Source organism: Triturus cristatus, chromosome 1_2 (assembly GCF_964204655.1).
Source record: "Triturus cristatus chromosome 1_2, aTriCri1.1, whole genome shotgun sequence".
NCBI classification, from domain to species: domain Eukaryota; kingdom Metazoa; phylum Chordata; class Amphibia; order Caudata; family Salamandridae; genus Triturus; species Triturus cristatus.
This window is the reverse complement of record NC_140580.1, coordinates 829,534,459-829,549,219: the sequence shown is the minus strand read 5'-3', so window position 1 is coordinate 829,549,219 and position 14,761 is coordinate 829,534,459. Positions and strand designations below refer to the sequence as shown.

The window sequence follows — 14,761 nt, the reverse complement described above, 5'->3', positions numbered from 1 at the left end:
ACTGCACTACAGTCTGCACTACTCCATGCCACTGCACTATGCTCTGCACCACTCCACACTGCGTCACTGCACTCTACTCTGCATCACTCCACTCCTCTCTATGCCACTCTACACTACGTCACTGCAGTCTACTCTGGACCACTCCTCTCTACGCCTCTCTACTCTATGCTACTCTACTCCACACTGATTCACTGCACTCTTATCTGCACTTAACTGGATTCTACCCTGCACCACTACACTCTACTCTGAAGCAATCTACTTTATGCCGCTGCACTCTACGCTACTCTACTCCACTCTTTGCTACTGCACTCTATGCTGCCCCAATCTGCGCCTCTGCTGTCTACACTATGCCACTGTATTCTAAACCTCTGCCCTCTATGCCAGTGCACTCTACACCGCTTTACTCGAAACCAATGCACCCTATGCCACAAAACCTACACCAACTACTTTGCTCTACTGCACTTCACACCTCCATACTCTACAAAATTCTACTCTATGCCACTACACTCTAGACCACTGCAAACGTCTCTCTACACCATTACACTCTACGACACTCTGTTCAACTCTGCACCACTGTACTCTACGTCACTGCTCTCTACACCACTCTATGCCCCTGCACTCTACGCCACTACACTCTACACCACTCCACTACACCACACTGTGCCCCTGCACTCTACGCCACTACACTCTACACCACTCCACTACACCACTACACTCTACTCTACACCACTACACTCTAGTCTACACCACTACACTCTACCCTTCGCCACTACACTCTACGTCACTACACTATGCCACTACACTCTATGCCACTATACTCTACAACATGCCACTACACTCTACACCATGCCACTACACTCTAAACCATGCCACTACACTCTACACCACTACACTCTACACCACTACACTCTACACCACTACACTCTACACCACTACACGCCACTACACTTTACGCCGCTACGCTCTACGCCACTACACTCTACGCCGCTACACTCTACGCCGCTACACTCTACTCCGCTACACTCTACGCCGCTACACTCTACGCCGCTACACTCTACGCCGCTACACTCTACGCCGCTACACTCTACGCCGCTACACTCTACGCCACTACACTCTACGCCACTACACTCTACGCCACTACACTCTACGCCACTACACTCTACGCCACTACACTCTACCAAGATGGTCAAGACTGTTTGGCCGGCCGAACAGTCATATGCACTTAGAGTGTGCATGAACTACTCCTCCCAGGCTCCGACACCAGGCCCGCCCCACCCTAACCCAGCCCCATAGCGAAGAAAAATAGTGTTATCATTTTATTTTTATTATTTCCTGCTCTGAGAGCAGTGGGGCGATGCTCCTCCCCCTTAGAGGAGGAGCCGCCCCTGCAATAGGATTTGAAATCTACCGTCTTTCAAAACAATGTGGCACTCATGGCTAGCGCTGCATTCTTCACCCCACGTTTCACTTGAATCATGCCAGAGCTAATTAGAACTAAGTGATCTCAAGTAATCTTTTTCACAGTGACGTCCAAATATTCCCACGAAAATGTTGTCCGCCCAATATTTGACACTCCCCAGAGTCATATTATTCATACATGTTATTCATTGAATGAAGTGTGTCGGAGGGCAGAGCCCTGTAGTGACCTGCGTAGGCCTCCGTACCCTTTCACACACTCTCCGTTCACCAACACCCACGGCGCTGCAGTAAGGCCCAGCTGCGGACACAGAGCCAGGAATAATGAAGCAAGGCCGGGCTTTTGTGTTGTGGGAGATTGTCCGTCAGTTATTTCTCTAGCGCTAGACACACAACAGACCGGCCCTCCTCAGGGGAGCCTCAGTCACAAGTTCCAATACCTTCAAGGTCACGGCCATCCTTCCGGGGTGGGTACATTCAGTGAAATCTAATTGGATAATCCTAACACCCCTTGTCACTGTAGCTGTTAGAAATGGCCGGCGTTGTGTGAAACCGTGTGGAGTTATTGTTAATGTTATTATTTTTATGATGGTGAATGGCATAATGTGGGCGGCGGAGCTGTACCTGCAGGGAAGCAGTGTGTGGGGAATGTGTGCTGTGTGCCGGTGCAACTATGCACAGCCCTGCTGGGGCCTGCCCTCACTTGCAGGGCACTTAGTTAAATTGTTGTTTTAAACGCACTACTGCCGAGCTTTGTGGTTCGGAGGGAGAACTCCGGCTGACATAGGCCCACATTTAGAATGCCCACAGCTGTAGCATGAGCATTTTTAAAGGTTTTATGAATGAACTCTGCTGTCCTAGTAATGCGTTAGGTTAGATGCACAAACATGCAGCATGAAGCCCTATATATATATTTTTTTTAAAGGAGCTATGTATTTTACCTTAAGCCTGAGTGGATTTTAAAGTGCACTCGGGTCATTTTTGTAATTTGGGAGATTTCATGTTATGCTTGTTGAAAAAATTACACAATTACTCAATTTCGTGTAATGGTGGCAAAATTCTAGCACAAGACCAATGTGAACAGTCAGAACGCAAGAGGCTGTTGTTAACAACGGTTGGTTTTTGTGCTATTTTATAGCTCGAAATTCATCCCCACGTCAAAAATTGAGACGTGGACACATTTTGCCCTTAAAATATAGATCTGATTTGCATTTCACATATTTATGTTTAATTTAGCATAATTTCCTAGAAATTTTGTATAATTGTGCAAAGCAAATTACACATGTTTTACACCCCCATAGTTTACGTGTTCGTTGGGTGACGTGTGAGAGAAGTGATCTGAAAGTTTTTTATTAATGTAGTGTACGATTTTTGTCTTATCCAAGGTTCCATTCTGGCCAGAAACATTTCAACGCGGTCATGCCCACCTCGAACCAGCCCAGCCTCTGATGTGGAGGAAGATGATGACGGGTCGATGGATGGAAAAGGGTAGGTACATTGTTTGCAAATAACTACCTCTGTAATTCAAGCTGCCAGAAACGTACAAATCTCGCTTTTAGCAAAAACACCGATACGGGTTACTCCGCTAACATTTACATTTTCAATTGTATTGTAATATCTTGTAGCAAATATGATTTTGTTTTTTTTTTAAAACACACACACAAACAAAAGAGACCTTTCTGCACAAACAAGACTGCTGTCTGTGGACCATGAATACCTGGACGTTCCCTAATGATGCACACCTCTACATAAGCCCAAACATGGCTGATTTTCACTTTCACACACTGCTGTCGTTGATATCCACAGGATGCGATTGATAATGTAATTTTAAGTGTTAAAACCTTGAGGCTGGGCAGTAATATATTGATGGCCAACATTACTAAGATACAGTGGACACACTTCACAAAAAATAGTTTATACACGTAAATCTGATCTACACATGTAAATCCTGGAATTACACGTAGAAAGTATTCTTAAATGGATACCCTGCACTAATAGATCCTTTTATCACCACAAAATATTACCCCACAAAGGTTGAATGTTACATGAGTACATCTCTCTTAAATTGTTGGATGAAAGAAGGAGCCGCTGCAGGCCTCCCTCTGCTTTGAGATCTACTATTATGTTGCATATTCAACGCACATTCAAAGAAAGGTCACCGCTCTTCTATATAGTGCTAACTTTAGTATTAATTATAGCATAAATCCAAGATACACATCGAGGCATGATATCAACGTTTGGTCATAACCCCATGTGGAAGAGCGCAGCTACGATCAGCCATGCTACTATTATCTCCCTTTCCGGAGAAGTGGAGGCAACCAGATACACTCCACGCCAACCCCAGCTGGAGGATGCCTGTTTATTATCGCCTTTCAACCACAAACTGCCCTGGCCGCTTGTCAATATACCCGTTAGTGAAACCCTCTGCTGGTAAAACCAAGTGAAAAGCTGGTACTGCCTCATTGCCAATTGTGGTATTACTGAATAAGGTATTTGTATGGGATGAGGGTGGTCCTCCAGAAAGGCAGAACCCCTGCCAATCTCACTCCTCTATGTTGTTCTGAGGCAAGGACAAACACACAGCCAGTGCGCTCCTTATGTGAAGGCCCCTTTCCTACCTAATACCTTTTCGCACAGTATTGAGCAGATGTCTTTGCTGTGAACCTTGCATCTTGGCATAGATACCCTACCCTTCCACCCACAAAATAATCCCCCTGTCTGTAGTCTGTGTTGGGGTTGTAAATCCAAGTTTATAGCATAGAATTTGTATACATTTTTGTCAACGGGGTTACTCTTCCTCGAAACTGTTCTTTACATTGCGGCCTTCCTTTTTCCCATTTCCCAACCCAGTCCTTAGTAAATGGAGGTGATGTCTCTTTTCATTTTACCTGCAGGTAAAATATATGAAATTACCTTCTTTTTCCGCAGCTTACTTCAAGGGCTTTATAACAAGAACCCTAATGCCCACAATCTTCCTGGATTGTTTTTACCTTCACTTAGATCTAGTCAATCAAATGTTGGGCTCTCACAGACCTCATAGCCCTCATTCTGAAGTGACCCATCCATCCTTTCCTGCTAGGCCTGGTGTAGGAGATGTGGGTACCTGCACAGTGAAGTAAGCAGCGTTAGTGGGGATCGTACATGTTGGGCTTGGGATTGTTGGCTAGAGTTGAGTTTAAAAGGCAACAGGGATTCGACAAATTGTGCAAAGTGAGATAATGCCATCAAAGCAGCCTCAGGATAGAAGCCAGTAGCTTCACAGGTTGACGTAAAGGAGAAGGTGAGACGGTTAAAGCTATGGCTTATTAGCCTTTCTGGCAGCTATGGATGTATGTGTTATACACATGTGTCATGGAATTGTGTGCCTTGAAGATATATATGTGGAATCTACTGTTGGATCTGCTGCTTGTTTACTTCCTGATGGCATAAGATAAGTTATGGCATGCTGAGTGTTGAATGTTAGGTAGTCGGCATTATTGACGGAAAAGAAGGGATTCTACAGTTTTGTACTAGAATCCTCAACCTTTTCTGTTCATAACACACATAATGGGGGATCATTCCTTGAATATATTTTTAATCACTTCCAGGCATATTTCGTGGTTATTAGTAGCCTTTTTCTCTTTGTGTTGTGGACCTTATAGTCACAGATTTTGCTGTCAGTCTGCTAAGTCATCTTTGCATCCAGACCTTGACTTACAAGCTCCGCAGCTACTGTCTTTATGCATTTTAGTCATTGTAGTTATCCGTGGACAATGGTCTTCTGCTAGCTTGTGTAGCACAGCCACACAAAAGTCGCAAAAGGGTGCAGCAAGCAGTGCTTAATTTGTGCCGGTGCTTGGCGGTGCTTAGCATCGGCACTTATTTGACAGGGCCGGGTCTACACTGCCAACTTGAACTCACATCAAAGACACAACTGCACTCGCTGCACGTGCCGTCATATTTCATTGTAAAATAATTGAGTGACTTACTGCGTTGTTGTTCAAACTAATACGGTCTCCCGAGTCCCCCGGTGAAGAAAAGTGTTGCTAATATACTCATCCTGAGACTACAGCCAACTGGCGATAAACCCTCCATAATATCCATGCATATTTTCCCTCGGTTCAGTGTTTGCAGTGGGCAGGCCACTGATTGGGCTGTAGGGGCGGGGGCTGCGGCAGCCTGCGTAACCTTTTTTTCCAAATTAAATTCCGACCACGCCCCGCTGAACCAGTTCAGACATCGAGGCGGAGGCGGGCACTGTTACTTGAAGAAGCAGCAGGCTGCAGACCTCTTAATATTGGCAGTGCGGTGCCACCAGTAAAGTAAAGCAGACAGTAAGTAAAATCGAAACTATCCATCCAATGCTGCTTTTTTTGGTGACTTGGTATGGTTATGATGAACCGAGTAGTCTGAGGCCGCCGCCCGAGCATTCATGCGACTGGCTCAGGGCGGGGCACAGGCACCCTGTGCAGCCTGAGTGAGCAGCAATGAGCACTAGTCAGGTCAAGAGGCTGGAAGGGCAGGGCTGTGGCCTTTTAACCCCTGATACAGTTGTAAAGTAAATCAGTAAGTAAAATACAAACCATCTAACACTGCTTTTTATCGAGCGTGGCAACTTGGATGGTTTGGATTTTACTTACTGGTTTAGTGTACAACTGCATCAGGGGTTAAGGGCATGGCCCTGCCCTTCCAGCCTCCTGACCTGACTAGTGCTCAGGCTCACATGGTGCCCCGCCCGTCGCCGATTGCTCAGGCCTCGGACTCGGTTCATTATAATCCGGGCGGGGCAACATGTGCAGCCTGAGCACTAATCCGGTCAGGAGGCTGGAAGGGCAGGGCCTTGCCCTGGCCTTAACCCCTGATACAGTTGTAAAGACTCTGCCCACCTCATGTCAGAATGTCTGGTTTCACACCACATATTTCTCACAGGTTTTTCTCCCACTTGTATTCACATAATTTGTAAAAAGTCCCATTGTTTACCCCCTCGCTGTCGCGTTACACCCACTTTCTTAACACAGCCTTCCATCTATCTATCCATGTATCCGTGCTGTCTGTGTTTTCGCCATTGCAGTGCTCCATTTGGTTGTAGGATTGTATCATTTTAGGGTATTGGAAATACATTTTTCCCTACATACAGTATTTACTGTGCTGCCGACTGCAGAGCATGGAACACGTTGTGGGTAACATAATTATTGTTTGCATGAAACAAAAGCTAGAGGAGGAGAGCAGTTCTCTCACAGGGAATGAAATCCAAGAAGGAGGTGGGTATGCAGTGCAAAGGTGGTAAAGGGGCTCGAGGGTGAAAAGATGGAGCTAAAAGCAGGAATAGGGGCAAATGTCAAATTTGACGGAAAAAGGCAGTGGATGGTGACTGTTTAGTGGGAAAAGTTGAGATCGACTCCAAATAGATCACGAGACAAAAATACTTGATAGCCAAGGGCTCACCAGTAAATAACGAGACACCTAGGGTTTGTTGGTGCATTTTAAAATCAAGGATGCCACTAACATGTGAAATGTCTGTGGGCATACATGACGCACTGACTGTGCTCGGTTTCCGTAGCTCTCATTATTTGAAAATAAGCTTAATATAGGGCAGAATTCCGTTGCGCAGAATGTGTACTAAGAAAGTGTTCTTCCATCACCAAATTACCTTCATAGAAGTACTTGTAAAATCCATATTCATGACCTGAACATTTGCAGATGTCAGCAGAGAGCGTTAAACTCGTGGACTCCTTCTGACCGTATTTGTTAAACACCACTGTGTCTTATGTCATTTTAAAAAGAAAAGTTTCTACCACGCATTGCAAATCAGTTTTTGTGCTCAAATACACACCTGCATTGGTGACAGATTGGGAGGTAATCTTGCCTAAAACAAGATTTAAAACAAAGTACAATTTGAGCCGAATGTAATAGGTTAGCTCCGCAGTTTGTGAGTGATAAACGTGCCACAAATCACAGGTGTAAAGTGAGATTTGTGCATTCCCATGTGTAAATTGCAAATAATTATAATTTCAGGGAGGTGCAACTCGAAATTGGATGCAATTTACACGTTTGCTAAATAACTACGGGCTAGTGGTGATTAGCAGGCGCAAAATGTTCAGTCATGTATATTTATTTATGCATTATTAATTTTCTTTCATTTTATAGTTGTTTGTTTCATTTTCGGTACTTTAAAATGTAATGTATGCTTGACAGAAATTTATAACTGCCCTATCATTTTGCTGCTTGATAACATCCCACCATGTAGCATTACACCCTCATACGGCTCTCCTCATCCCAATCATAAAGTAGTGTGTGAGGGGGTAATGATTGAGAATCAAAGGACGGACACATGCAAGGGAGAAGGATAGATCTAACGGTATTAGTAGGAAGAGATTGGAGTCGAGTTTACCAGGGACAAAAGCAAGGTCAAGGTAAGTACAGGGTTTCTTTTGTTGACATGGAAGGCAGTGACAGTGAAGGGCGGAGGAAATGTGATAGAGTAAAGTAGATAGAGATGAGAAAGGAGAGAAGAGAATAACATACACAGATGTGATTAGTAAGTGGGAGGGGAGGGAGGGCGATAGGGAAAGGAGCGAAAGTTGGAAGGGAAAGGAAAGCAATGCGATAAGGATCAGGGTAGGGTGACATATAGAGATGGGGGCAAATATTAATTTAAATACCCTTTTAAAACAGACTGAAAAACTGGAATGTACTAAAACACTTCAATCAGAAACTTTGGCAATATACCAATAACTCAGCCTTCATGGAAAGTTCACAGGCTTCTTCTAATAACTTGTTTCAGGATGATTACCTCCAGGAGGGTTACTGTATTGTATAGTTAGTCTGATATGTGATACTGGTGACTCCGATTGCCAGTTTTTATGTTCTCTGAAACACAGTGGTTAAATAGGTTTCACTGCTCTTAAAAGGGTTTATGTATCCCTGAAACAATCTAGTCTAAGTACAAAACGTCAGTGAATTCTAATGACGACTGACTGTCAAAGAATGCAAAATAGAGTGCTAGTTTAAAACATGACACATAAATATTCTCTTATATATCTGTTAATCAATCTATTTTATTTCTGTCTTTATATCTCGATCTATTTGTCAGTCTTTCTGTTTATTTCTTGATCAACTGCCTGATGTACATCTGTGTACGTCTGTTACCTAGCTACTACAGTTTTAGTGTGTGGGCTGAGATGTTAGCAGTTGATTACCTCTTGTTTAAGGTAAATACCTGTAGAAATGCAAAATGATCGTTTTTAAGTCATTAGCATGCAGCACACTTTCACCGCTACCTGTTGGATTTTCTGACCTGTAGAAGGATGAATAAGGAAAGAGACCTGTAGAAGCTGTATGGAGAAGGCACCTCACGGTAGCTATAGAAAAGGAAGAGACCGATTGTTCAGTCTTTATCTACAAAATGCCTTGCTGAATATTTAACCAACGCATTGTGTGATTGATGGGGGTGGGATAGAGATTAGGCACAGGAGGCCTGATTCACAGTGGTAAACGTACACTTCTCTGTAAGTTTACTTTTTTTGGCATTCACAAACTAGGAGTTAATACTATGCTTACGACTGAGGAGAATCCACAGTTGGGACGGAGAACTCTACACATAAAAAGATAGGACAGACTCCCAGTCTGGGGGACAGAGGGTACGAAACCCTGCCAGACACCAAATAATAAAAAAAGAGTAGGGTTTGGGGTGTCCCGACCAGGTATCGGCTGAGCCTCCACCCCAGAATGAGGCACACAGTCATTCTGCCCCTGAGATTTGATTGTGGGTTTTATCCAGGGCTGGGCCGGACCAGCTCAGCTTGTGCTCTTATGAAGAGCCTTTATGGACTAGTACCATTAAACATATGCAAAATGAGTCGGTGATGAGGTCTGAGAAAGGTGTACCTATATTGTGCTTAACTCGCTTGAGTAGATGTTCTATATAGGCCAACGCGCACATGGACTGGTCTTCTCTCCTGTGGGGGTTAGTCAGTGGACCTGTCCTGCAACTAACATCTCGAAAACGGGGATGAAGCGAACGCAGGATTAAACACCCACCCAAACCCAACAGCAGATGCAATTGAAAAATTGGGGCAGGCAGTGATAATCAAATGCTCAGACTGTTGCACCCTCTCCACAGATTTACATTGACTATAAATTGAGCGTGAGCCAGTCCCAGTTTCATCTGACACCCCTTCTGCATTTTATGATTGGTGTAAACTGAACTTGTCCCCATGCCGGTGCACCTGCACTGTTAAAGAGTTCCGCTTTGACAATAAAGTGAGCTTGATCACCTGGACCCTCGGTGTATTACATATGACTTTCTGCAGGGCCAGTTGAGGATGTGGGTGGAGCCAATAGAGGACATGGGTGGAGCTAGTGGAGGAAGTGCGTGGAGCTGGGGAAAGCGGGTGTGGCCTCCAGCAAACATTTGAGCACCTGGACTTCATAATTTACAAATTAAGTACTGGCAGCAAAAGACCTCCTACACCGGTCCAGAGACAGGGTAAGGGCAGTAGTTAATGAGAACATGTGCAAGGTGTGGACTTATTGATTGTTTTCAGAAGGAACAGTGTTGTCTTAAGTATTTTTTGGGCCCTGGGCCGGACGGATTTGGGGCCCCCTGTTCTGAACTGCTTTTAATTTTATTGTCTGCTTTCTACTAATTTAAGCCTGCAACAATATCGGATTATACCTATCTAAATATATATCTATATCTATATGTGTATGCTCTTAAAAGAGAGACAGAATCGGAAGTAGAGTTAGTGAGGTTCTGATACAAAATTGAAAAAGGTAAGACGGAGTGAGAAAAAGATTACATTTCCAGGGAGTCCCTTGGAAGGTGAGGGTCCTGGGCAACTTCTCATTTTGCCCACGCCTTAATACGTCTCAGAGAAGTGAGGCTATCCAGCAAACTTCCAACAACTGTATGGAGATCATGGAAGCCTTTTACTTTAAGAATCTATGATGCTTGATGCTGATTAATCTCCTCTTCACAAAGTAAATATGTGTCGGATGGGATAGGTTCAGTCAGTCAATGGAGGGTTTGTTAAGCACAGCTACTCACCCGGAAGGGTCTCCAGGGACTGGGGGAGGGCGCGAGGCTCCTAGGCGCTCATGGAGGATGGTCGGAGACCAAGTGGGTCAGAGGTTTACAATACTTATCTCCACATTATGTACCGTGATGGTATATACATCTACAAGGTACGTAGATGTGAAGTTAACTTAGTAAATATATACCTAACCTGCAAAATAGTTTGGTTGTTGATGATGTTGCCTTGATATTCTTGGAGCACAATATTTAGTACACATAACTCTGACATACTGCCAGTGGTTTACAAGCATTTTCATCACCTCCTCGTAAGCAGTGGACTATAATCAGTATTGTGTCCCTTGATGGCTTGCCGGCATCCACGCAAACAGAATTCTTTCACTGATCTACAATGGCAGATCAGTCGAAGGAGGTTGGTTTTGGCTGATATGGTGTACAAGGATTTCATTGAATATTTATCTGTCTATTTTGTTGCTTCAATCCCCCTAGTACAGGGAATTAATTGCAGAATGCCGGGTAGAGCCTCGGGTAGCCCCTCTGATACAAGTATGTAAGGCATGGATCTACATTTGGGGTGCTTGGTATCCAGACAGTGATGATGTGTAGCTCAGGTCCATGCCTACTTTGTCATATAGTAATAGGTTGCAGAAGATGTTGTAGTTGTTTTTGCTTCGAGTGCCAGCTGAAGCGCAGCCTTTAATATTACACCATTTTGTAAGAATTGGGGCAAGTACCAGGGCTGTGGGGAGTTAATTCCTTGATTATTGCTTGTCTTACTCTTCCTCGTCGCAGTCCTTTCAACTCATCCTTCCTCCATCCTACCTCTCCTTATTTCCTTAGTAGGTATTCGGATAACATTAGGGGATTTGTGGGGTGACGAGTCCTTCTGAGACCAGCGGCTCAGGCTTCAGTGCCAGGTGTAATCAAGCCTTTTCATATACTTTACTTGACAATGAAAAGCTGCTGTCTGAGTTAACCTCAATTTTCCTATCAACGTTAGCAGGAAGGATGAGACATGAAATAATTAAGATAATCAAAGCGTTTTAGCTGCACTATAGATATTGGTTGAATTTTTGATTGCTCGATGGATAGCTATAAGCAAAGAAAAGTACTATCTACGGTACAGGCACTCATGGTGAACAATTAGTGGATAGAAACATAGTCAGGTGTGGTTTTGGTCTCTGTTGCAGTAACAGCCAGCCCCCAAATTCCAGGAGAGAGGGAGGACCCCTGAGAATGAGGAGTGCAATGATTAACCATTCAGGTGCTTCCCATTGCTTTTGTTTGTTTTTTTGTTCTTAAGAAAACTATTATTTAGTGTTTAGCATATTGTTTTTAATCTACAATGCACAAGAACAGAGTCTGATGTTACCATAGAACAGATTTTTTTAATGCATGTTTTATATTGCCTAGGATCAGCCAAATTATGTGGCTAGTTTGATCAAACTATGTGACAAGGAAGATGCAATTGTTATGCTAAGTGTATTTGTATAGTGCGCTATCGCTCGTGAGGTTATCCTAGTGCTTCGCAGGAGTGTGTGGCTTGATCCGGGTGGGGTGCTAGCTGCATTAATCGAATAGCCAAGTCTTCAGCTTCTTGCGGAATTCAAGAAGAGCGGGAGCTCTGAAGGGGGATTGGGAGGTCTTCCACCCTTTAGGAGTAATGTCTGAAAAGGCTCGACCTCCAAATCTGCTTCTGTGGATGAGTGGAACATGTGCAATTAAGACTCCGGCTAAGCAGAGGTGCCTGGGAGGTGATTCCTACGCAGAAGGAGTTACCATAGTCCAAACTGCTGGTGATGAGGGTAGGGTGACGGTTTTTCTGGGGCTGCTTGGTTGCCATGTGTAGATGTTTCTCAGCATCCTCAGTGTGTGTGGAAACAGTGGTGATATGGGAGGACATGTCCAGTTTATTGTCAATGATGATCATGAGTTTTCTCACTTGTGGGCTGGTGTGGGAGTGGGTCAGAGGTCTGTAGGCCACAACGTGGGGTCTCATGGTGAGGAATCTTTTCTGAAAATGGGCATTTTTGTCATGTAGGGGGTGAAGTTGTTCCTTGTGCGGGGGGATTTGTCCAAGAGGGACCACATCAGTTGCATGCAGTTGGGATACAATGCTGGTGTTGTGTGTGTGGATGGCGTTGGCAAGTGAGGTCATGTAGATGTTGGAGGGAGTGGGGCTGACATAAAGAGTCTTGAGGTACTCTGCAGAGGATTTCCCTAGCTTTTGAAAAAATAGATAGCAGGTTGACTGTTTGCATTCACAGGTTAGAAAGGTGCAGATCCATCGGAGAGCAAGTCCTGGACTGCCAGTCTCAAACAGAAATCTAATCACAGTGGAGTGGGAGATCATGTCAAAGGCCACTGAGAGGCCTCAGTAAATGAGGGCTGCAGTTTCTCCTCTATCCAGGATGCTTTGGATGACATCTGTTGCTGCAATGAGGACTGTCTCTGTGCTGTGGCTGGGTGTAAAGGAGCTGGTAGTTGGCAAGGTGGTTGATGAGGCATCTATTGATGGGTTTTTCTAGGACCTTGGCTGAGTATAGTAGGGGGGAATCGATCTGTAGTTTACGAGTTTTGCCAGGTCTACTGTTGGCTTCTTCAGGAGAGCCTTGACAGCTGCGTGCTTCCAGGAATGCTTCTGTGTTGATGGAGGTATTGAGGATTTGGGCTGGGGATGTGCTGGTGAGGGTGAATACTTTGTTGAAGGTGTTGTGGGGCAGGTGTCTGATGGTGCCCCGGGATGAATGGTCTGTATGATCGTGGTGGTTTCATCTGTGGGGATGGCGTTCCATGGGGTCAAAATGTGTTCTCCATCTGGGATCTGCAGGCTGACTACGTGGTTGCAGGGGTCAGGTTGACAGTTGAAGTTGTCGTATATAACTGTGATTTTGTTACTAAAGAAGTCAGAGAGGTCGTTGCCCAGTTCTTCAGTTGAGGTGATGTTGCTGACGGTGGCTGCAGGAGTGGTGAAGTCCTTGATAATTGAGAAGATCTCTATGTTGCTGTTGTAACTGGCATTGATGCAGTCTGCTAGAGCCTTGCACTGTTTTTTTGTTCTCCACTCTCGATCTAGCTGTTTGCATTTCTGCTTGGTCAGTTTGAGTTCTTCTGTGTATTAGCTGGCCTACGTATGTGTACGTGAGCAGGTGTTGAGGACCATGCCTGAAAATGAGGAGTGGGGTGTGTGTGGAGTATAGTTTGAGTGTGCTTGAGCGGTTGAGGTGCTGGGAGCTCCTGGCTTGTTAGTGGGTGGCATTGGAGTGATGAGTGTGGGTGCAGGTAAAGCGGCAGGAGGAGCAGGTGAAGGCCCATTCTGTGTTGTGTGGTGTGGCATGACAGCAACGTGGCAAGCAGTGGCTGGGGTTGAGGGTGTGCAGGATTGTAGTGAGGGTGCGACAGGTCACTGAAGGACCTGGGTTCCTGGTGCAAATAGACTTGCCATCGGTACTTCTTCTGCGCACCAGTGGCGCACCTGCTGCACCCTTCCGCTGTGTGTCCACGCTACATATGCTATTAAGTAGGTCTTGGGCTGGTGAGAAGGGGAGGAGTGCAGGAGAGGGCCAGGAGCAGTGCGAGGAGCAGATAAGGAGATGTGGTGAAGAGGGAGGGGGGGCACAAAGGGAGGCAAGGGCAGGAGACAGCTGGCACAAGGTGCAACAGAGGCAACACAAAGGGCACAAACGAGTAGAAAAACGGTGGCAGCAATAGCAAAACATGGGAATTAACAGTGAAAAACATTGACAAAACAGTGACAAACGATGGTAAAAAACAGGGCCACACACAATGATAACAAAGACATACACAATCGGTGACCAACAGTATTAAACAAGCATTGTCATAGCCAATGGGTCTCGCCTTTGAGACCTTGTAAGTGTTTAGCCAAACTATTGGCTTTGCCAATGTTTTTAAGCTATGTTGTAGAGCATTGTGGCTGCTGTACACCATGTAGAAAAGTTATAATAAAGTGGTAGGAAAGCAGTCACAGAGCACAGCAAAAAGTAGAGCAGAGTGAAAGAGCAAGAGGTTAAAGAGAGAGTAAAAGAGACATGCTAGATGAAGGAAGGAAGCAGGTGTGCGAGGCTGGGGGCCTGGGATCGTATTGGAGCTGGGTCTGCAAGGTATAGTTTGAGTACTTGGAACAGATAAATGGGACAGGCAGGGCCAGGTAGTCTCTGCTTAATGTCTGGTTAGCGCTGCAACTGAAATTAAGTAAGAGCGTGACGGGGAAGGAGTTCTGGGGCAATGGGCAGGACTGGAGTGGGCAGCAGGAAAAGCAGGTGTTAGTGCAGGGCTGGGAAAAAAAAGTGGGGAGGTCACGGGGTGGTGCAG

General features: G+C 45.1%; 1 protein-coding gene across 7 annotated transcripts in view; it reads left to right on the top strand.

Annotated features, from left to right (window-relative positions):
• The window catches only part of PLEKHG5 (pleckstrin homology and RhoGEF domain containing G5), a 1,098,541-nt gene that overhangs the window by 782,495 nt on the left and 301,285 nt on the right, over window positions 1-14,761 (top strand). For all 7 annotated transcript variants that reach the window (XM_085608897.1, XM_085608896.1, XM_085608900.1 and 4 more), the window contains one exon: window positions 2,802-2,904. In XM_085608897.1, coding sequence (XP_085465023.1) covers window positions 2,802-2,904 — 103 coding nt within the window. The remainder of the gene's footprint in view (window positions 1-2,801; window positions 2,905-14,761) is intronic.